This window comes from Anomaloglossus baeobatrachus, chromosome 5 (assembly GCF_048569485.1).
Source record: "Anomaloglossus baeobatrachus isolate aAnoBae1 chromosome 5, aAnoBae1.hap1, whole genome shotgun sequence".
Classification (NCBI taxonomy): domain Eukaryota; kingdom Metazoa; phylum Chordata; class Amphibia; order Anura; family Aromobatidae; genus Anomaloglossus; species Anomaloglossus baeobatrachus.
The window spans coordinates 168,644,865-168,667,382 of NC_134357.1; the positions used below are offsets into that span (position 1 = coordinate 168,644,865).

The 22,518-nt window shown below is 50.3% G+C and overlaps 1 protein-coding gene across 1 annotated transcript in view; it reads right to left on the minus strand.

Moving 5' to 3' along the window:
- C5H10orf53 (chromosome 5 C10orf53 homolog) overlaps nt 1-20,522 on the minus strand; it is a 37,533-nt gene extending 17,011 nt beyond the window's left edge. Inside the window, exon 1 of the mRNA XM_075347293.1 lies at nt 20,324-20,522. Coding sequence (XP_075203408.1) covers nt 20,324-20,420 — 97 coding nt within the window. The 5' untranslated portion in view covers nt 20,421-20,522. The remainder of the gene's footprint in view (nt 1-20,323) is intronic.
- Between the last annotated feature and the right edge of the window lie 1,996 nt (nt 20,523-22,518).

The following is a 22,518-nucleotide window of genomic DNA, read 5'->3' on the forward strand; positions in this document are numbered from 1 at the left end:
GTAAATATAGGCAGGGCAGCTTTTAAACACAGAGTAAACTGTGCACTTGCAGCGTCCATGTGACACAGATCCTATTTTCTCCATTGAATGATGGTTACACACAGAAAAAACAGACAATGCCATTTAGAATAAAACAGAAAATTGAAGGAAGAGAGTGGTATTTTTGGGGTAATGTGTTGGCATGTTGTGCTCTCCCCGCCTAGTATAAGGTAATACCAGTTATAATTGACAGCAGGGGCCGTTTGGTTAGAATGCTCCACTGACTTTACTATTTACCATTGCACATCAGCACCTCAATAGTGATTGTTTATATTTGGTGCACGGTAGTACCCTGGTATGGCTTGTTTACATTTGAAGCTTATGTTATTATAGCCCTAAGGTCAATTACTGCAGGATATTACTTTGGTGTAGCTTGATTACATATTGTTTACATTGATCTTTTTGTGTAACATTGCTGCTTTTTGGGTACAGTGCAATAATTTTCATTTCACTCTTGCACCTTATCTTTCTACCTGGGGGGGTTTCTGTGTAGCGCCCCTGAGAACCTCAGGGCACTACAAGGAACTGCATCCTCTAGGGGATGCAGTACCTACCCCCTGGGACCTGGAGTAGCAGTGGCGATTCCACCAACACACATCTAAAATCCTAATTCTCCTCTCGACACTGGGCATAAAGGGTTAACCATGTAAGGGGATGATCACCATGGGAACGAGTCCCTGGGTATACCCAGCCTGGTGGGAGGGGTCAGAGAGCAGTCGAGAAGAGGGGAGCACACAGGAGAGGTGTGCAGACGTGCCTGAGCTGGGTCCGTGTAACGGTGACCGCGGCGCACAGCAGAGAGATCGCCAGGATGGGTACCGAGATACCGCTGGGACCTGAGCACGCACAGTGCACAGGGCCCTAGGTCAAATGTCAAGTTTCAAATGGTTTGGCAAATACCTGCACGGTGAGGACACCTTCACGGACTTCATCGAACCAAATAACCCGGGAGCATGAGCAATAAACTAGGATCGGGGTTCGGACACTTACCTCCCCTAAGGGTCTGCACTGCCCGCCGTACAGAGGAGACTGTACCCCAAAAGGTACAGTCGGGCTTCCCAAACGCTCCATGCTACGGGGACTCAATGTACAGAGAGTGCCGGTGATAAAGCAACCTGGGTCACTACATTGGCACTGATACTCCTGGGACCGGAACCAGCAAGCCGAGGGTCCATGTGAGTAGAGACTGTTAAAGTTAACCTGGTGTAGTCTCCATCATCATACACCATACATCTCCCAGGCACAGCCCTACCTGCGGAGGGCCTACCACCATCTTTGGGAGTACACACGTTGAGCAGCGGTGGTTCTCCATTCTTAACCGCAAAACAAGGACTGATTGTTGTAGAAAATGATGCTAGTGATAAAAATCCTAAAATGATTCTGGGCACACTGAAAATTGCTTGGGAGAAGTGTTGTTTTTGCTCCAACAGATTGCTGAGACTGCAGGCGCTGGGCAGCAGAGGGTTCTGCAAAGAGAGATCCGAGCCCTCCTGCAAAGACAACAGGTAAACTTGTCATGTGGTGAAATTGGCAGTGTAAGGGTCATAGATGCTGGTCATCTTGTAATATACCCGAGAAAAGAAATGATGATATGATGTCGGGTGGCCATAGGCCTTAGCTGACAGGACTACCAGGCGGTAGTAGAGCCACTACATTCTGAGCATTGGCCCACTGTTTTGACAGGTAGGGGGGTAGTGGATTTCCGTAAGGGGAGGGTGCCCGTGCGAGTGTTGAATTATGGTGATGAAGAGACCAAATTGCCCAGGTATGCCACCATTGCCAAATTATTGTCACTGAGGAGTCTATCCAGGCAGCAGAATCCACAATCTCACGGGAGCAAACAGAACATGACAAGCCCCAGGGTCAGCTAGAGGGTTGGTGCCAAGAACTGCATGTAGGTACTGACTCTACACCTTCAGATCATAAACAGAGAGTCTACTGGGTAGTGCAAGAGTAAGAGAAGGTCTTCAGCAAACATCCACTAGACTTTGGGAGAATAAAAGGGGTACAACATCACATACCCACAGCCAACCATTCACTCATCAAGGAGAGATACAAGCCTATACCACCCACACACTATCAATGTGCCAAGGAAATGTTGAGGAACATGAAGGAGGCAGGGGTCATCCGAGATAGTTGCAGCCCCTGGGCAGCTCCACTGGTTGTGGTTAAGAAGAAAGATGGCACCATGAGGATGTGTGTGGACTATACACAGATCAACAAGATCACTCATAAAGATGCCTATGCATTGCCCCGTTTTGAAGAATTGCTGGCTGCATTGAAGGCTGCTAACTATTTCTCTACCCTAGACTTAACCAGTGGCTACTGGCAGGTCTCAGTTGCTGAAGAAGATCAGGAGAATACTGCCTTCGCCACTCCCATAGGCCTGTGTGAATTCAACAGCATGCTGTTTGGATTGTGCAACGCCCCAGGAACGTTCCCGAGGCTGATGGAATGTTGCCTGGGCCATCGCAACTTCGAGACCATCCTGCTATACCTTGATGATGTGATCGTGTATTCAAAAACTTACGAAGAACATCTGGAGCACCTGGCAGAAGTATTTGAAGCCTTGGCAAAGTATGGGATCAAGCTAAAGCCGTCCACATGTCATCTACTGAAGAATAAGGTCCAGTACCTGGGACATGTGGTCAGCGCTGAGGGAGTTGCCCCCGACCCTGAAAAAATAACAGCTATCAAGAACTGGCCTAGACCAACTACCGTCAAGGAAGTGCGTCAGTTCCTGGGCCTAGTGGGGTACTACCAGAGGTTTCTGAAGGGGTATACAAAGATGGTTGCACCCTTGCAAGAGCTCTTGGTAGGCCAGACCCAGAAAGGCAAGACTCCTAGCTCACCATTCACATGGGGGTGAAGAGGAAGAGAACTCCTTTATACAGATGAAGGTGGCCCTGACAGGAGATGAGATTCTGGCGTGTCCTGAATACCTGCCAGTAACGTGGGATTGGGAGCTGTACTATCCCAAGTACAGAGTGGCAAAGAAAGAGTGATTGCCTACGCAAGCAGGAAGCTCCGTCCTACTGAGAGGAATCCCGAAAATTACAGCTCATTCAAGCTGGAGTTCCTGGCACTGGTCTGGGCAGTGGCTGGAAGGTTCAAGCACTACCTGGCAACCGCCAAATTCACTGTGTACACTGACAACAATCCTCTGTCCCATTTGGAAACTGCAAAGCTGGGTGCCCTGGAGCAACGCTGGGTGGCAAGACTGGCGAATTACAACTTCACCATCAAGTAAGGAGCTGGTCACAAGAATGCCAATGCAGATGCATTATCCAGGATGCCTCACCTGTCTGATGAAGGGACAGATGAAGACGAACTAGAAGAAATTGAGTTGCCAGCCTTTCACCGCCCTAGTGACTTAGGAGACCATCAACCCTACAGCATGCGGCAAGAAGCCACATTAGATCCCCTGCCTCACCACGGGTGGAGAGAGATGCAAGACGATGATCCTGCCATCAAGCTGATCAAAGAGCTGATAGTCCAACCAGGCTCACATCTGGGTCCTGGAGCCCCACGAGAGACTCAGAAATGTGGAAAGACAGAGGTCGATTGTATCTTCATCGGGGAAAGCCATGCCGAAACCTCACCACTTTGGCTGGAAGAAGCTGGGAGCCTCACTGTGTGATTGGTTCAATTGGATTGACATGAGAGCCACCATAGAAAAATGGTGCAGAAGTTGTGGTCCCAGTACCCTGAGAAGACAGGATAGTAACCGTCAAAAGGCACCGCTTCAGTCCATAGTCACCAAGCAACCCTTGGAAATTGTTGCCCTGGATCACGTCAAGCTGGCACCCAGTAGAACAGGTTACACCTATGCTCTGACAATAGTGGATCACTACTCCAGATTCCTGGTGGTGGTACCTTTCAAAGACTTAACAGCAAGAACCGCAGCCAAAGCCTTCCAAGCCCATTTTTGCAGACCTCCTGGATACCCAGAACAAGTGTTGACAGACAGAGGCCCTGCTTTCGAAGCTGACATCTTCAAAGAATTCTGTAATCTGTATGGGTGCAAGAAGATACGTACTACACCCTACCATGCACAAACAAATGGGATGTGTGAGAAGATGAACCACCTTGTCATCAATCTGCTGAAAACCCTGCCACTAGAGGAGAGAAACTTGTGGCCTGAGAAGTTACCTGATTTGGTGGATATGCATAACAACATCCCATTAAGTTCCACAAAGTGCACCCCTGCATACCTCTTGAGAGCGAGACCTGGGAGGCTACCAGTAGCTCTCGAAATGGAGGTCGAAATTCCAGAAATCAGCCCATCAAGTGAAGACTGGGACGCTCACTGTCAAGCCCAATATAGAAAAATTCAAGACTATGTTGAGCAGAACTTGAACCGCAGTCGAGAGAAACAAGAAAAAGACTTCAACAAGAAAGCACAAGCTAATCCTCTCACGCCTGGAGAAACAGTTCTCAAAAGAAAAAGAAGACTCCACAAACTTGATGACCACTGGGAAAAAGAACCTTATGTTGTACTACCTTCAAATCTTGATAACCAGAAGACCTGCCTAATCAGCAAGGATCAGGGAAGAACCACATCTACTGTCTCACGTGACCACTTGAAGAAATATCCAAAACCACTGAAACTAAGAGAAGATGTACCAGATCCACCTCAAATCGAAGAAAAGAAGGAAAAGGTGATCAGTACTACCTTAGGAGACTTTCCAGAAAACTGGCCTCAGTATAATGGAGCTGTCATTGTGCCAGTCCTTACATTTCCACAAGTGGAGGAGGAACCAGTTCCAGAAGAACTTGCAGACTATACACCAGTAGGCTTACGAAAAACACGTAGACAACTGCCTAGTCCACCTGCAAATAGTAGGGAAACAGCTGCTTTAGACATCAGAACACAACAGGGGTTAGATGAAGGCCCAGAGTTATGCAGGTCAGTCCGTAGCAATTTTGGCCAACCCCCACTTAGGTACAGAAAGTAAAACCCTAAGTGAAATATACAGTTGTTAATGTTGACGATATAATTGTTATTGCTGCTAGTCATTTAAAAATGTTTGAAAAATGCTGAATCATTCCGGGAAAGTAACCTGATTTTCCACCAGTTAATATTGTTATTAAAAATGGACCATGGCTTCAGGACTGGTAGCAGGCAGCACGAACTTGTGCTCTTTGTATATAGTTGCACCTAAGGTGCCTACCAGAGTAGTCCTCTGCAACATCAGGACATTAATCCCACCACCACTGAGAGGAAGGTTGGAGGAAAGGTCTGGGATAGAGAAGGCCCAGACCTGGGCACCAATGGGATCGGTGGCCTGCCTCCTCAAGGGTTTTGGGGAACCAGGACCTTTTTGGGTGGTGGGTTGATGTGGGGGATTGCTCATTGCAACATTCAAGTGTATTGCCTCCCCTGCGTGGGAAGACTGTTAAAATGCAGTAACATTTTACTTCTTTCTTTCGGTTAAATAAAAACTCTTCTTGTTACAGCCTGAGGACGTGCTGTGTTTAACCAAGGGGGAACGTAGCGCCGCTGAGAACTTCAGGGCACTACGAGGAACTGCATCCTCTAGGAGATGCAGGGCCTACCCCCTGGGACCTGGAGTAGCAGTGCTGATTCCACCAACACACATCTTATATTCTAGTTCTCCTCTTCACACTGGGCATAAAGGGTTAACCGTGTAAGGGGATGGTCGCTAAGGGAACGAGTCCCTGAGTATAGCCAGCCTGGTGGGAGAGGTTAGAGAGTCAAAGAGCAGTCGAGAAGAGGGGAGCACACAGGAGAGGTGTGCGGACGTGCCTGAGCTGGGTCCGTGTAACCGTGACCCCGGGGGCACAGGAGAGAAGTCACCAGGACGGGTACCGAGATACTGCTGGGACCTGAGCACGCACGGGGCACAGGGCCCTAGATCAAATGTCAATTTTCAAACGGTTTTGCAAATACCTGCACAGTGAGGACACCTTCACAGAGTTCATCGAACCAAATAATGCGGGGGCATCAGCAGTAAACTAGGATCGGGGTTCGGACACTTACCTCCCCGAAGGAGAATGAGACTGTACCCCAAAAGGGACAGTCGGGGTTCCCAAACGTTCCACGCTATGGGGACTCAATCTAGAGTGCCGGGGATAGAGCAACCTGGATCACTACATTGGCACTGATACACCTGGGACTGGAACCAGCAAGCCAAGGGTCCATGTGAGTAGAGACTGTTAAAGTTAACCTGGTGTGGTCTCCATCATTATACACCATACATCTCCCAGGCACAGCCCTACCTGCGGAGGGCCTACCACCATAGCTGCCACTACTACCATCCCTGGGAGTACCCACGTTAAGCAGCAGCGGTTCTCCATTACTAACCGCAACCCACAGGTGGTGTCCCAAACATTAAAGTGGGCTTTACACACAGCGACATCGCTAGCGATGTCGCTGGTGAAAGCACCCGCCCCCGTCAGTTGTGCGTCACGGGCAAATCGCTGCCTGTGGCGCAAAACATCGCTTACACCCGTCATACGTACTTACCTGCCTAGCGACGTCGCTGTGACCGGCGAACCGCTTCCTTTCTAAGGGGGAGGTTCGTTCGGCGTCACAGCGGCGTCACTAAGCGGCCGCCCAATAGAAGCGGAGGGGTGGAGATGAGCGGCTGTGACAATCTTCCCACCTCCTTCCTTCCTCATTGCCAGCAGCCGCAGGTACATTGCTCCTTCCTTCCTCATTGCCCCCACCCACAAAGGTTTTGAGCACACTGGCCAGCGTGAGGACCCAATGATATACGCATGCAGCGTTCAGTAGCGAACGCTGAATGTGCGTCCTTGCAGTGCACATGTGGATTTAAAGGGCCAGCAGCCAGCAAGACGCCGCGGCTGGCCCAAGCACTGTGGCTTCGTGAATCTGCCCGGGGACCGCAGAAAACGTCATTGGGAGCCACATACAGTCCGCAGGCTGGAGGTTACCCCTCCTGCCTTAGAGGCACTAGATACTTAAGGCATCCTACCCTTAGAGGAGATGCCTGCGCAATGTGTTTAGTTTAGTCAGTTCACCACTTCCTAGCTAGTTGTCAGGTCCATGTATCCTGTTTCTGTTACCTGTCCCTGTGCTGCCTTCTCAAACCTGTCTATACCTGCCACACCCTCCGTGCCTGCCTGCCTTAGCTTGTCCAGTCCGCATCACCTGTCTTGCCTGCACTAGTAACTCTACCAGTCCATCCCTGAGCTCCTCCCTGCCCTTGGTGTCAGCTGCCACAGTCATGGACATTTCCCTGGGAGTGGCACCTGGTGTCTACCAGCAGCCAAGCCCATTGTCACTATCAAAGGCTCTGGCATATACCCAGAAGGGGCTTAAGCCTCTGTCCCCCCTGTGGTCCACTCCTGCTCGCCACAACCAGGATTCCTACTCCTTAAATATGTGAAAAAAAAATTCTGGGGCCCTCCTCTACGTGTCTTTCAGGATGTATTGCAGTCCCTCCGTTTCATTTTTGGCAGTCCTTGCACTTAATGGATAGGCTTTATGAGTCTAGGAGTCCCACTGCCTAACAGTTTTAACAGAATGTGTATGAGGTCCTCCTTTATGTCTAATATAGGGTGTATCGGAGTCCCTCTTCCTTTTCATTTTTGCCAGTTCTGCATTGTTCGCATAGGCTTTGTGAGTTTCGGAGTCTCTCCTTCATAAATTAAACAGGATGTCCCTGACCATGTCACACACCCCACATGCTTAGATAAGGTAGGTTACATTTACCAGTGACCAGTGGCGTAACTAGAGAATGATGGGCCCCGGTGCAAAGTTCGTAAACGGCCCCCCCTCCACGTACACTGACACTTGGGATACGGGATGACACTGACATTTGTGGTACATTATAATCATGCTGACACTTGGCTCTTACCCCCAGCACCCAGGTTTCCCATGATCTAAAATCCCTCTATCAGCACCCAGCTTTCCTATGTTCTGATATGCATCTTGTCATTGGCACCCAGCTCTCCTATGTTCTGATATCCATCTTGTCCTCGGCACCCAGCTTTCCCATGCTCTGCTATGCATCTTTCCCTCAGCAACCAGCTTTCCCATATCAGAGCATGGCAAAAGCTGGGTGCTGAGGGAAAGAGCCTTTTTCCCTCAGCACAAAACGTTTGCATCCCATGCTTGTATCTTTGTTCCCCCTCGTATATAGTTCTTCAAATACTATAATGGCCCCCACATAGTATAAAGGGTCCCACATAACCCTATATATAAATAGAATGCACCCCCATAGTCCTCCATGTATTATAATGCATTTCCCATAGTTCTCCATGTATTATTATTCACCCCATAGTTCTCCATATATTACACTGCACCACATAGTCCTCAATGTTTTATAATGCACCCCCATAGTCCATATATAAGGTAGCCTCCATAGTCCTCCATATATTATAATGTAGCCCGCATAGTCCTATATGTATTATAATGCAGTCCCATAAACCTTCATATTGTATTATGCAGCCCCATACTCCTCCATGTAAATGCACCTCTATAGTCCATGTATAAGGTGTCCTTCATTTTGTATAATGCAGCCACCCCAGGCCTCCCTGTGTATAATGCAGCATCTACCAGGTCGCCCTGTGTATAATGCATCCTCCCCCAGGCCTCTCTGTGTATAATACAGCCCCCCAGGCATCCCTGTGTATAATGCAGCCTCCCCCAGGCCTTTCTGTGTATAATGCAGCCTCCCCCAGGCCTCCCTGTGTATAATGCAGCCCCCCCAGGCATCCCTGTGTATAATGCAGCCTCCCCCAGGCCTTTCTGTGTATAATGCAGCCTCCCCCAGGTCTCCCTGTGTATAATGTAGCCTCTCCTAGGCCTCCCTGCGTATAATGCAGCCTACCCCAGGCCTCCCTGTGTATAATACAGCCTCCCCCAGGCCTTCGTGTGTATAATGCAGCCCCCCCAGGCATCCCTGTGTATAATGCTGCCTCCCCCAGGCCTTTCTGTGTTTAATGCAGCCTCCCCCAGGTCTCCCTGTGTATAATGTAGCCTCTCCTAGGCCTCCCTGCGTATAATGCAGCCTACCCCAGGCCTCCCTGTGTATAATGCAGGCCCCCCCAGGCCTCCGTGTGTATAATGCAGCCCCCCAGGCCTCCCTGTGTATAATGCAGCCTCCCCCAGGCCTTTCCTGTGTATAATGCAGCCTCCCCCAGGCCTCCCTGTGTATAATGCAGCACCCTCAGGCGTCCCTGTGTATAATGCAGCCACCCCAGGCCTCCCTGTGTATAATGCAGCCTCCCCCAGGCCTCCCTGTGTATAATACAGCCTCCCCCAGGCCTCCCTGTGTATAATGCAGCCCCCCAGGCCTCCCTGTGTACAATGCAGCCTCTCCCCAGGCCTCACTGTATATAATGCACCCTCCCCCAGGCCTCCCTGTGTATAATGCAGCCTCCCCCAGGCCTCCCTGTGTATAATATACTACCTACAATAATGATACAGGAATCTAGAATTGCTTTCAAAAGTGAAAATTATTTTTATTCATAAGCAAAGTGCATAACCATATTAATTAATTACATTTGACAATAGGACAACAGTTTAGTGAAGAATAGGGGAAAGATAGTATAGCCGCACTACAATTCATAAGGTAGCGATCTCTGGGCAGACCAACAATAGTACATTTATTCATTAGATACCGGTACTGACTAAATTACAAGAACTTGCAGAGAAATTAATGCCTGAAAGATAAGTACAAACATGCCTGAATATCTCCATGCACAGACACTCAGTAACCTACTGCAGTCCAGGTAGTGGGACTGAGTATAATGGGATGTAAGTATAATAACCACAGGTTACATGAGGGCTACAAATGGATACCATTCAATACATGTGCATATAATATTCAAACTATTATTTCCAGAATGTTACCATGCATAAATCAAGGCCACACATAGATACCCCTCAGACATATATAGTATGCTAAGTAAACAGGTTGTGACCCTTCACTACACTAGCAATATTAGTATTCAGTCCATACCTGAAGTCATATCTTTCATTAGTCTGATAGTCACCACGTGGTCAGAGACCATCACCTGTACCTCTACCTCCCTGTGTATAATGCAGCCTCCCTGTGTATAATGCAGCCTCCCCCAGGCCTCCCTGTGTATAATGCAGTCTCCCCCAGGCCTCCCTGTGTATAACACAGCCTCCCCCAGGCCTCCCTGTGTATAATGCAGCCTCCTCAAGGCCTCCCTGTGTATAATGCAGCCTCCCCCAGGCCTCCCTGTGTATAATGCAGCCTCCCCCAGGCCTCCCTGTGTATAATGCAGTCTCCCCCAGGCTTCCCTGTGTATAATGCAGCCTCCCCCAGGCTTCCCTGTGTATAATACAGCCTCCCCCAGGCCTCCCTGTGTATAATGCAACCTCCCCCAGGCCTCCCTGTGTATAATGCAGCCTCCCCCAGGCCTCACTGTGTATAATGCAGCCTCCCCCAGGGCTCACTGTGTATAATGCAGCACCCCCAGGCCTCCCTGTGTATAATGCAGCACCCCCAGGCCTCTGGCCACCGTGTACTCACCGATTAAAAAAAAAAAAAAAAATTACTCACCTCGTTTGTTTCACTACTGCTTTGTCCTCACCTCTGTCCTCCGTTCCCCTACTGCTCCGGTCACTGTCCTCCCGTCCTGCGCTCTGTGCTCTCAGCCCAGTGACGGCACCGCGCACAGGGGGAGAATGATGGAGCATGGAGCGCCGCTCCATGCTTCATCATTGCTGTGCGCGATGACAGGGGAGGGGGCCAGTGCCGCTGCCGATGACACCGGTCATGGGCCCGGTGCCGCCGCCGATGTCACGGGGGCATGGGGGCTAAGTGTCAGTGGCGGCGGCAACGGTACATATAGCGGCCGCATGGTCTGTAGAGCGGGCTCCTAAGCTGCTGGGCCCGGTTGCAATGGCGACCTCTGCGACCGCGGTAGTTACGCCCCTGCCAGTGACTACCGAAGGGTGTAGTTTTATTTCCCTCACTACTATACCATCTACTATAGTCAGTGAAATACGGTTAGTCCAGCTATTGTAAAGCTGCATCCCTGCGCTCCTTGCTCTTGTGCAAGGATGCACTGTCACTCACCGCTGCAGCCGTGTCCCTCCATGCTGCCCAACGCCTCTGCCTCTTCTCCATGTGGTTTCCCCTCCCCTGCCTTCTAGAGTCCCTAAGGAGTGTGCGCGCTCATGCCGCTGCCCCTCTCTTGAAGGGCCAGTACGCCACTACCAGGAAGTGTCTCTCAGCCTATCGCTGAGAGTCACTGGTTATTTAGGGCAATCTCCCACTAGGGGAGTTGCCTGTTCAACACCATAGTTCCTGTTAGTCAGTTTGTTCTGTCTCGACTGTTTTCATACCTGGTTCCCAGCCCGTTCAGCCTGTTGCCTCCTGGGTCCAGCCTGTCCTGTCCAAACCTGGTTCCCAGCCAGTTCAGCCGGTTGGCTCCTGAGTCCAGCCAATCCTGTCTCGTACCTGGTTTCCAAACCATTCAGCCTGTTGGCTCCTGAGTCCTGCCTGTATCTGGCTACCAGCCCGTCCTGCCTGTTGGCACCTGATACCAGTCCTATCCTGCCCGTACCTGGACTCTGCCCTGTTGGTGCTACAGACTCTTCCAGTCCTGTCCTGCCCGTACCTGGACTCTGTTGGTAGTAGAGAATCTGTCCGTCCTTTCCTCCCTGTACCTGGACCCTGCCTGTCGGTCCTGCCCTGCTGTGCTTGACACTTTGCTTGTCCGTCCAGCCTGTACTACCTGCCTTGAGCCACCCTGTTGGTCCCCGTCTGCACTTGGGACTCTGTCCTGCCTGCTCCTGTGACCGCCCATGTCCTGGGGGTCAGCTGCACAGTCCCGATCCTCTACCCCACTTTAGGGTAGACCAGGGGTTCCCCTATGGTCCAGTGGGTCCACTTTCAGCTCTCTGCAAGTACCATCCCCCAGCGGCGAGTGTGTGACAGTTTGAGCAGGCCATGGACTCCGCTGACTCCGATTTTTTGCTCCAGCCTGAACTTTGACATGGAAGTTCCTTGTCTGAAGAAACCTGTCCGCTTGGCTCCATCTTTCAAGAGGCCTTTTGTTTTCTGGAATCCTGCTCCTGAATCTGATCCTGTTCCTAAACCTGTGGTGCATCTCCAGACTCCTATCTGACACCCTCTGATGCCTTTATTGGTGTCGTGCGTAGGTGGAATGCTCCAGTCTGAATCTAATCCTGTTCCTGAACCCGTGGTGCATCTCCATACTCCTATCCGATGCCTTCTGAAGCCTTAATTGGTGTTGTGCATAGGTGGAATGCTCCAATCTGATCCTGTTCCTGAATCCTGGTCTTGGTCCAATCTGATCCTGGTGGTGCAACGCCAAACTGGTATCCGATGCCCTTTGAAGCCTTTGACGGTGTCGTGCATGGATACCTCCATCCGATGCCTTCTCATGCCTTCATCGGTGTCGTCCAATCCGAACTTGGTCGCCTCGTTACTGAACCAGTGGAACATCTCCAAACTCCTATCTGATGCCCTATGAAGCCTTGATTGGTGTCGTGCATAGGTGGAATACTCCTGTCTGAACCCAGATGCCTCATTCCTGATCCTGTAGGAGAAACGCAATTGGAAAATATCCTTTATTGTTTTGTCTTGTCTGTTTATTCTAGGTTTGCCTTGGAACCGGGTGACTCCATCCTTCCTGACTGTCCTGATTTCTGCCTGTTTTTCGGCTTCCGGTAACTTTTATTTGACTTTGCTTGCCAGACTGCACTGATTTCCGCCTGCCTGCCAGCTAGTATTAACTTTGATTTGACTTTTTCTTGCTAGCCTGTCCTGATTTCCGCCTGCCTGCCAGTTACCATCGACTTCAAGGACCTTCTTCAGCGCTAAGGAAGAGGGGGCGTAAGAGGGGGGGGGTACTGTAACACTGTGTCCCTTGCAAGCAAGGATGCGCTGTCATTCACCGCCACGGCCATTTACCCCCACGATGACCGCCATCTCTGCCTGTCCTCCACGTGGTTTGTCCTCCCCTGCCTCTCAAAGTCTGTCCGCGCGTCACAGCTTGTCCAGGAGTGCTCCTAAGGAGTGCGCATGCGCTGCTACCCCTCTTTTACAGGGCCAGTACGCCACTTCCAGGAAGTGTCTCTCAGCTTATCGCTGAGAGGCACTGGGTATTTAGGGCAATGTCCTACTAAGGGAGTTGCCTGTTCAACACCATATTTCCTGTTAGTCAGTTCATTCTGTCTAGTCAGTTGTCAGGTCAACTGTCCAGTCTGGTCCAGTCCTGTCCTGTATCCAGTCCTGTGTCCTGGTCCTGTCCTGTACCTGGTTCCCAGCCCATTCAGCCTGTTGGCTACTTGGTCCAGCATGTCCTGCCCGTACCTGGTTCCCAGCCTGTTCAGTCCTTTAGCTCCTGGGTCCAGCCTGTCCTGTCCCATACCTGGTTCCCAGCCCATTCAGCCTGTTGGCTCCTGGGTCCAGCCTGCCTTGTCTCGTACCTGGTTCCCAGCCCGTTCAGCCTGTTGGCTCCTGGGTCCTGCCCATACCTGGCTACCAGCTTGTCCTGCCTGTTAGCACCTGGTACAAGTCCCATTCTGCCCATACCTGGACTCTACCTGCCCTGTTGGTACTACATACTCTGTCCGTCCCGTCTTGCCTATACCTGGACTCTGCCTGTCCATCCTGCCCTGCCTGACACTCTCCTTGTCCATCCAGCCTGATCTACCTGCCTTGAGCCATCCTGTTGGTCCACGTCTGCACTTGAGACTGTGTCCCGCCGGCTCCTGTGTCCGCCCCTGTCCTGGGGGTCAGCTGCCTCAGTCCCAGTCCTCTACCCCATGTTAGGGAAGACCCAGGGTTCCCTTGTGGTCCATTAGGACCACTTTCAGCTAGCAGCAAGTACCATCTCCCAGCGGCGAGCGTGTGACAGCTATTAAGGGGTGGAGAAGGTGTTTTTTTTTCTGTCTGTAGTTTTGCCTTACATACAAGTCATTATACAGAATTATACAAATGTTTAACATTTTTTCCTTTAACATCAATTTTATCTTCAGTTTTGTATGTTTTATTTTCAGTCTGTAAAAGTGATGTAATACTCTGGCAACATTGTTCCCAGCAGTGATGTAGGAGTCAGAGATGTGTCCGGGCATCTTCCCCATGCTGTTTCCATCCACTGCAGTGATTTTTACTTCTGGATATTTGCGGCCAGGGGTGTAACTACCGAGCCGGGGAGGTTAGGGGCCCGCGGCCGCCCGGCAGATCAGCAGCCAGCTCCTGTCAGTGAGAGAGGAGCTGCGCTGATCTGTCACAGGCCACGCGGGCACTATATGACCCGCTGCCGCCGACACCGGGCCCACCTGCCCGGTGTCGGCGGCACCGGACCCCCCTCCCCATGTCACCGCGCCATTTCCCCCATCACTGCGCCCCCTCCCCCGTCACCGCACATAGTAAAAATGAGGCATAGAGTGGCTGGCGCCGCTGAATGCATCATCATTCTCCCCCTGTGCCTGCGCGGTGACGTCACTCCTGTGCGACTGCTGTGTTGAGTGCACAGAGCACAGGACAGGAGGACATCGACCGCAGCAGCGGGGAAAAGGAGGACACAGGTGAGGACAAGCAGCGGTGGTGGAAGAGGAGAGCGGTGAGGACAGCAGCGGTGGAACGAGGAGACGTGAGGACAGACCAGCGGTGGAAGGAGGAGAGAGGTGAGTACTTGTTGTTTTTGTTTTTTTATATAAATTAGTGAGTACACGGTGGCCAGAGGCCTGGGGAGGTTGCATTATACTGTACATGGAGGCCTGGAGAGGTTAGCTGCTATATTATACAAGGAGGCCTGGAGAGGCTGGCTGCTATATTAGACATGGAGGCTTGGAGAGGCTGGCTGCTATATTATACATGGAGGCTTGGAGAGGCTCACTGTTATATTATACATGGAGGCCTAGAGAGGCTAGCTGCTATATTATACATGGAGGCCTGGAGAGGCTGGATGCATTATTATAGATGGAGGCCTGGAGAGGCTGGGTGCATTATTATAAATGGAGGCTTGGAGAGGTTGGCTACTATATTATACGTGGAGGCATGGGGAGGCTGGCTGCATTATTATAGATGGGGGCCTGGGGAGGCTAACTGCATTATTATATTTGGAGGCCTAGAGAGGCTGGGTGCATTATTATACATGGAGGCCTGGGGAGGCTGGCTACATTATTATACATGGAGGCCTGGGGAGGCTGGCTGCATTATTATACATGGAGGCCTGGAGAGGCTGGCTGCTTTATTATACATGGAAGCCTGGGGAGGCTGGCTGCATTATTATAGATGGAGGCCTGGGGAAGCTGGCTGCATTATTATAGATGAGACCTGGAGAGGCTGGGTGCATTATTATACATGGAGGCCTGGAGAGGCTGGCTGCTTTATTATACATGGAAGCCTGGGGAGGCTGGCTGCATTATTATAGATGGAGGCCTGGGGAAGCTGGCTGCATTATTATAGATGAGGCCTGGAGAGGCTGGCTGCATTATTATACATGAAGGCCTGGAGAGGCTGGCTGCTATATTATACATTGAGGCCTGAGGAGGCTGGCTGCGTTATTATAGATGGAGGCCTGGGGAGACTGGCTGCATTATTATACATGGAGGTCTGCATAATAAACATGAAGGACATCTTATAAATGGACTAGGGGTGTATTATACATGGAGGTCTATGGGGCTGCATTATACATGGAGGTCTATGGGGCTGCATAATACAAAATGAAGGTCACCTTATACATGGAATATAGGGGTGCATTATACATGGAGGAGTATGGGGCTGCATAATAAAATATGAATGGGGTTGCGTTATAATACATATAGGACTATGGGGGCTACATTATAATATATGGAGGACTATGGAGCCTACCTTATACATGGACTATGGGGGTGCATTATAAAACATGGAGGACTATGTGGTGCAGTATAATATATGGAGAACTATGGGGTGAATTATAATATATGGAGAACGATGGAGTGAATTATAATATATGGAGAACTATGGGGTGAATTATAATACATGGAGAACTATGAGAAATTCATTATAATAATTGGAGGGCTATGCGGGCTACTTTATACATAGAATATTATGGGGGTGCATTATAATATATGGAGAACTATGTGGTGCAGTATAATATATGGAGGACTATGGTGTGAATTATAATACATGGAGAACTATGGGAAATGCATTATAATACATGGAGGACTATGGAGGTGCATTCTAATATATGAAGGGTTATGTAGTATCCTTTATACTATATAGAAGGCTATGTGAGGGCCATTATAGTATTTGGAGCACTATATACAAGGGGGGACAAAGATACAAGCATGGGATGGGAACGTTTTGTGCTGAGGGGAAAAAGGCTCTTTCCCTCAGCACCCAGCTTTCCCATGCTCTCCTATACATCTTCTCTCAGCACCCAGCTTTCCCATGCTCTGATAGGGGCAAGCTGGGTGCTGAGGGAAATATGTATAGCAGAGCATGGGGAAGCTGGGTGCCGAGGACAAGATGGATATCAGAACATAGGAAAGCTGGGTGCTGATAGAGGGATTTCAGATCATCGGAAACCTGGGTGCTGTGGGTAAGAGCCAAGTGTCAGTGTCATTATCCTGTACCGTAAGTGTCAGTGTCATTATCCTGTACAGTAAGTGTCAGTGTCATTACCCTGTACCGTAAGTGTCGGTGTACATGGAGTGGGGGGGCCAGGTCTGAACTTTGCACCGGGGCCCATCAAACTCTAGTTATGCCTATGGTTACGGAAAATTATAAGGATGCAAGTTAAATGATGCGACCTTATGACGCACAGTGACTTCCAGATGCTGGTCACAATCAAAGAAAGAAGAGAATGACTCTAAGCATTTGTACCTAAAATTGAAATAAATCCTTTATTGTGGAGATCTGATATGCCAGTCATGGAAACTCTAGTATAAAAGCCACATGTACAGTGCTGGCCAAAAGTATTGGCACCCCTGCAATGCTGTCAGATAATACTCAGTTTCTTTTTGAAAATGATTGCAATCACAATTTCTTTGGTATTATTATCTTCATTTAATTTGTCTTCAATGAAAAAAAAAAATTGTCATAAAGCCAAATTGGATATAATTCCACAGCAAGCATAAAAAAGGGGGTGGACAAAAGTATTGGCACTGTTTGAAAAATCATGTGATGCTTCTCTAATTTGTGTAATTAACAGCACCTGTAACTTACCTGTGGCACCTAACAGGTGTTGGCAATAACTAAATCACACTTGCAGCCAGTTGACATGGATTAAAGTTGACTCAACCTCTGTCCTGTGTCCTTGTGTGTACCACATTGAGCATGGAGAAAAGAAAGAAGACCAAAGAACTGTCTGAGGACTTGAGAATCCAAATTGTGAGGAAGCATGAGCAATCTCAAGGCTACAAGTCCATCTCCAAAGACCTGAAAGTTCCTGTGTCTACGGTGCGCAATGTCATCAAGACGTTTAAAGCCCATGGCACTGTGGCTAACCTCCCTAGATGTGGAAGGAAAAGAAAAATTGACGAGAGAGTTCAACGCAAGATTGTGCGGATGGTGGATAAAGAACCTCGACTAACATCCAAACAAGTGCAAGCTGCCCTGCAGTCCGAGGGTACAACAGTGTCAACCCGTACTATCAGTCAGCGTCTGAATGAAAAGGGACTGTATGGTAGGATACCCAGGAAGACCCCACTTCTTACCCCGAGACATAAAAAAAGACAGGCTGGAGTTTGCCAAAACTTACCTGAGAAAGCCTTAAATGTTTTGGAAGAATGTTCTCTGGTCAGATGAGACACAAGTAGAGCTTTTTGGGAAAAGCCATCAACATAGAGTTTACAGGAAAAAAAAGAGGCATTCAAAGAAAAGAACACGGTCCCTACAGTCAAACATGGCGGAGGTTCCCTGATGTTTTGGGGTTGCTTTGCTGCCTCTGGCACTAGACTGCTTGATCGTGTGCATGGCATTATGAAGTCTGAAGACTACCAACAAATTTTGCAGCATAATATAGGGCCCAGTGTGAGAAAGCTGGGTCTTCTTCAGAGGTCATGGGTCTTCCAGCAGGACAATGACCCAAAACACACTTCAAAATGCACTAGAAAATGGTTTGAGAGAAAGCTCTGGAGACTACTAAAGTGGCCAGCAATGATTCCAGACCTGAATCCCATAGAACACCTGTGGAGAGATCTCAAAATGGCAGTTTGGAGAAGGCACCCTTCAAATCTCAGGGACCTGGAGCAGTTTGCCAAAGAAGAATGGTCTAAAATTCCAGCAGAGCATTGTAAGAAACTCATTGATGGTTACCAAAAGCGGTTGTTCGCAGTTATTTTGGCTAAAGGTTGTGCAACTAAGTATTAAGCGGGCTTTACACGCTACGATATATCATACGATATGTCGTCGGGGTCACGTCGTAAGTGACGCACATCCGGCATCATTTGACATATCGTAGCGTGTGACAGCTACGAGCGAGTGTGAACGAGCAACAATACTCACCTTATCGTTGCTTGTTGACACGTCGCTCATTTTCAAAATATCGAACGTCCTTCTGTGCTCAGGTTGTTCATCGTTCCCATGGCAGCACACATCGCTCCGTGTGACACCCCGGGAACGATGAACACAGCTTACCTGCGTCCCGCCGGCAATGGAGAAGGAAGGAGGTGGGCGGGATGTTTACGTCCCGCTCATCTCCGCTCCTCCACTTCTATTGGCCAGCCGCTGTGTGACGTCGCTGTGACGCCGAACGTCCCTCCCCCTTCCGGAAGTGGATGTTCGGCGCCCACAGCGAGGTCGTTTGGGAGGTAAGTACGTGTGACGGGGGGTTACAACATTGTGCGACACGGGCAACAAATTGCCCTTACCGCACAAACGATGGGGGCGGGTGCGATCACACGATTAATTGCAGCGTGTAAAGCAGGCTTTAGGCTAAAGCGGGCTTTACACGCTGCGACATCGCTAATGCGGAGTCGTTGGGGTCACGGATTTTGTGACGCACATCCGGCCGCATTAGCGATGCCGTTGCGTGTGACACCGATAAGCGATTTTGCATCGTTGCAAAACAGTGCAAAATCGCTAATCGGCGACACGGGGGTCCATTCCCAATTATCGTTACTTCAGCAGTAACGAGGTTGTTCGTCGTTCCTGCGGCAGCACACATCGCTGCGTGTGACGCCGCAGGAGCGAGGAAGCTCTCCCTACCTGCCTCCCGGCCGCTATGCGGAAGGAAGGAGGTGGGCGGGATGTTACGTCCCGCTCATCTCCGCCCCTCCGCTGCGATTGGGCGGCGGTTCAGTGACGTTTCAGTGACGTCGCTGTGACGCCGCACGGACCGCCCCCTTAGAAAGGAGGCGGTTCGCCGGTCACAGCGACGTCGCCGGACAGGTAAGTATGTGTGACGGCTCTGGGCGATGTTGTGCGGCACGGGCAGCGATATGCCCGTGTCGCGCAACAGATGGGGGCGGGTACCCACACTAGCGATATCGGGACCGATATCGCAGTGTGTAAAGTAGCCTTAAGGGTGCCGATACTTTTGTCTGGCCCATTTTTGGAGTTTTGTGTGAAATGATCAATGATTTGATTTTTGTTTCATTCTCTTTTGTGTTTTTTCATTGCAAGCAAAATAAATGAAGATAATAATGCCAAAGAATTTGTGATTGCAATCATTTTCAGGAAGAAACTGAGTATTCTCTGACAGAATTGCAGGGGCGCCAATACTTTTGTCCAGCACTGTAAATCAGGCTGGAAGTGCACAGGGGCGACATTGGAGGTCAGGTCAGTACATGGACACTCACCGGTGGTCTCTCAGCCTAATCTGTATATGACTCTATAGTAGATCTCCCATACCTGGCACATCGATCACTACACAAAGGAGGAAAGGGATCATTTCTCTTGGCGCAGCCTGTAATGCCATGTGATCCGCTGTATGGAGGAAAGGTGCAGACAGGTTTCATTGTAAAGTGCAGGTGTCACTTATAGAGCGACTGAGAAGAAGAAAACTGCATGGATAGAAATTGTTTGTCCTGCTTCATTGCTAAATTGTGCTGCAAAAAGTGAGTCCTCACATACACTATAGAAAGTGATACTGGAACCAAGCATAATACGTTACCGCAAATGTTAGTGGGGGAAACTATTATTTTTTTAGCCTTATTTTATAAGGTTGGATCATAGTGATTGAAAAGAGGTTATCTAAGTAGTGGACATCCCCTTTAAGGCCAAACTGCACTAAAGCCGCCTGACCTGTGTGCACCCATAACCTGTCTGGTGTCACTGCCGCCCGCTGCAGTCCGGACTCTTCCTTCTATAGCTTCCAGCACATGGAGTCCTGCGGTTTGCTCGCCACCTACCTCGCAGCCCCTGCAGCCGTGACACGCCGTGCTGCACTATACCAGCGCCGTTCATATACGGACCGAACCGCACAGTCACCGAGGCTCTCTCCGGCATGTTGTTACCAGCCGCCGGCTTCTCACTGCTGTACGATCCCCATGGCAACCACGGCCGCGCGTCCCCACACAGCCGGGTAACGGGGACGCGCCGGCTGCAGCCTGTCTATCTGTCTGCCGCCTCTGTCAGTCTGTCTGCCTCCTGTCTCTGTCTACAGCCTGTTAGTCTGTCTCCTGTCTATCTGCCTGCCGCCCTGCCTGCCTTCTGTCTCTGTCTGCAGATTATCTCTGTCTATAGCCTGTCTCTGTATGTCGCATGTCTGCCGCCGGTCTCTATTTACCACTTGTCTCTCTCTGCTGCCTGTCTCTCTGCTGCCTGTCTCTCTCTGCCGCCTGTCTCTCTGCCGCCTGTCTCTATTTACCACTTGTCTCTCTCTGCCGCCTGTCTCTCTCTGCCGCCTGTCTCTCTGCCGCCTGTCTCTATTTACCACTTGTCTCTCTCTGCCACCTGTCTCTCTCTGCCGCCTGTCTCTCTGCCGCCTGTCTCTATTTACCACTTGTCTCTCTCTGCCGCCTGTCTCTCTCTGCCGCCTGTCTCTCTGCCGCCTGTCTCTGTCTGCAGATTATCTCTGTCTATAGCCTGTCTCTGTATGTCGCATGTCTGCCGCCGGTCTCTATTTACCACTTGTCTCTCTCTGCTGCCTGTCTCTCTGCTGCCTGTCTCTCTCTGCCGCCTGTCTCTCTCTGCCGCCTGTCTCTATTTACCACTTGTCTCTCTCTGCCGCCTGTCTCTCTCTGCTGCCTGTCTCTCTCTGCCGCCTGTCTCTATTTACCACTTGTCTCTCTCTGCCGCCTGTCTCTCTCTGCCGCCGGTCTCTATTTACCACTTGTCTCTGTCTGCCGCCTGTCTCGCTCTGCTGCCTGTCTCTCTGCCGCCTGTCTCTATTTACCCCTTGTCTCTCTCTGCCGCCTGTCTCTCTCTGCCGCCTGTCTCTATTTACCACTTGTCTCTCTCTGCCGCCTGTCTCTCTCTGCCGCCTGTCTCTCTGCCGCCTGTCTCTATTTACCACTTGTCTCTCTCTGCCGCCTGTCTCTCTCTGCCGCCTGTCTCTATTTACCACTTGTCTCTCTCTGCCGCCTGTCTCTCTCTGCCGCCTGTCTCTCTGCCGCCTGTCTCTATTTACCACTTGTCTCTCTCTGCCGCCTGTCTCTCTCTGCCGCCTGTCTCTCTGCCGCCTGTCTCTCTCTGCCGCCTGTCTCTATTTACCACTTGTCTCTCTCTGCCGCCTGTCTCTCTCTGCTGCCTGTCTCTCTCTGCCGCCTGTCTCTATTTACCACTTGTCTCTCTCTGCCGCCTGTCTCTCTCTGCCGCCGGTCTCTATTTACCACTTGTCTCTGTCTGCCGCCTGTCTCGCTCTGCTGCCTGTCTCTCTGCCGCCTGTCTCTATTTACCCCTTGTCTCTGTCTGCCGCCTGTCTCTGTCTGCCGCCTGTCTCTCTTTGCTGCCTGTCTCTCTCTGCCGCCTGTCTCTATTTACCCCTTGTCACTGTCTGCCGTCTGTCTGCAGTTAACAGTTGTGGTCTGCTCAGAGAGGGTCCCTGTGTGCGAGCACTTCACCCCCAAAAACAGGAGCCTCTGAGTCTGGTGCTTAATAATGCAGATTATTTAGGTCAGGATTTTGTTACATTCTTATGATTTTTCTGGACTTCTATTCTTTGATCGCACTACGGTAGTTTGGGGTCCGTATTGTATATAGTTCATCCTACTTTGGGTGGTGGTCTGAGGAGCAGAAATGACAGGACGTCTGTTGGGGTTTGCTTTTACGTTGCTGTCCATGTGTTATAAATGATGGGATCTTTAAGCCTGCTTTACACGTTGCAATTTTGCATGCAATTTCGTATGCGATTTGCAACGCCCCCATTGTATGTGCGGCACATTCAATTTGTTGAACGTGCCGCACAAACGATCAACCCCCGTCACTCGTACTTACCTTCCATACGACCTCGCTGTGGGCGGCGAACGTCCACTTCCTGGAGTGGGAGGGACATTCGGCGTCACATCGACGTCACGAGGCAGCCGGCCAATAGAAGCGGAGGGGCGGAGCTGAGCAGGACGCAAACATCCCGCCCACTTCCTCCCTTCCGCATTGTGGGCCGGGA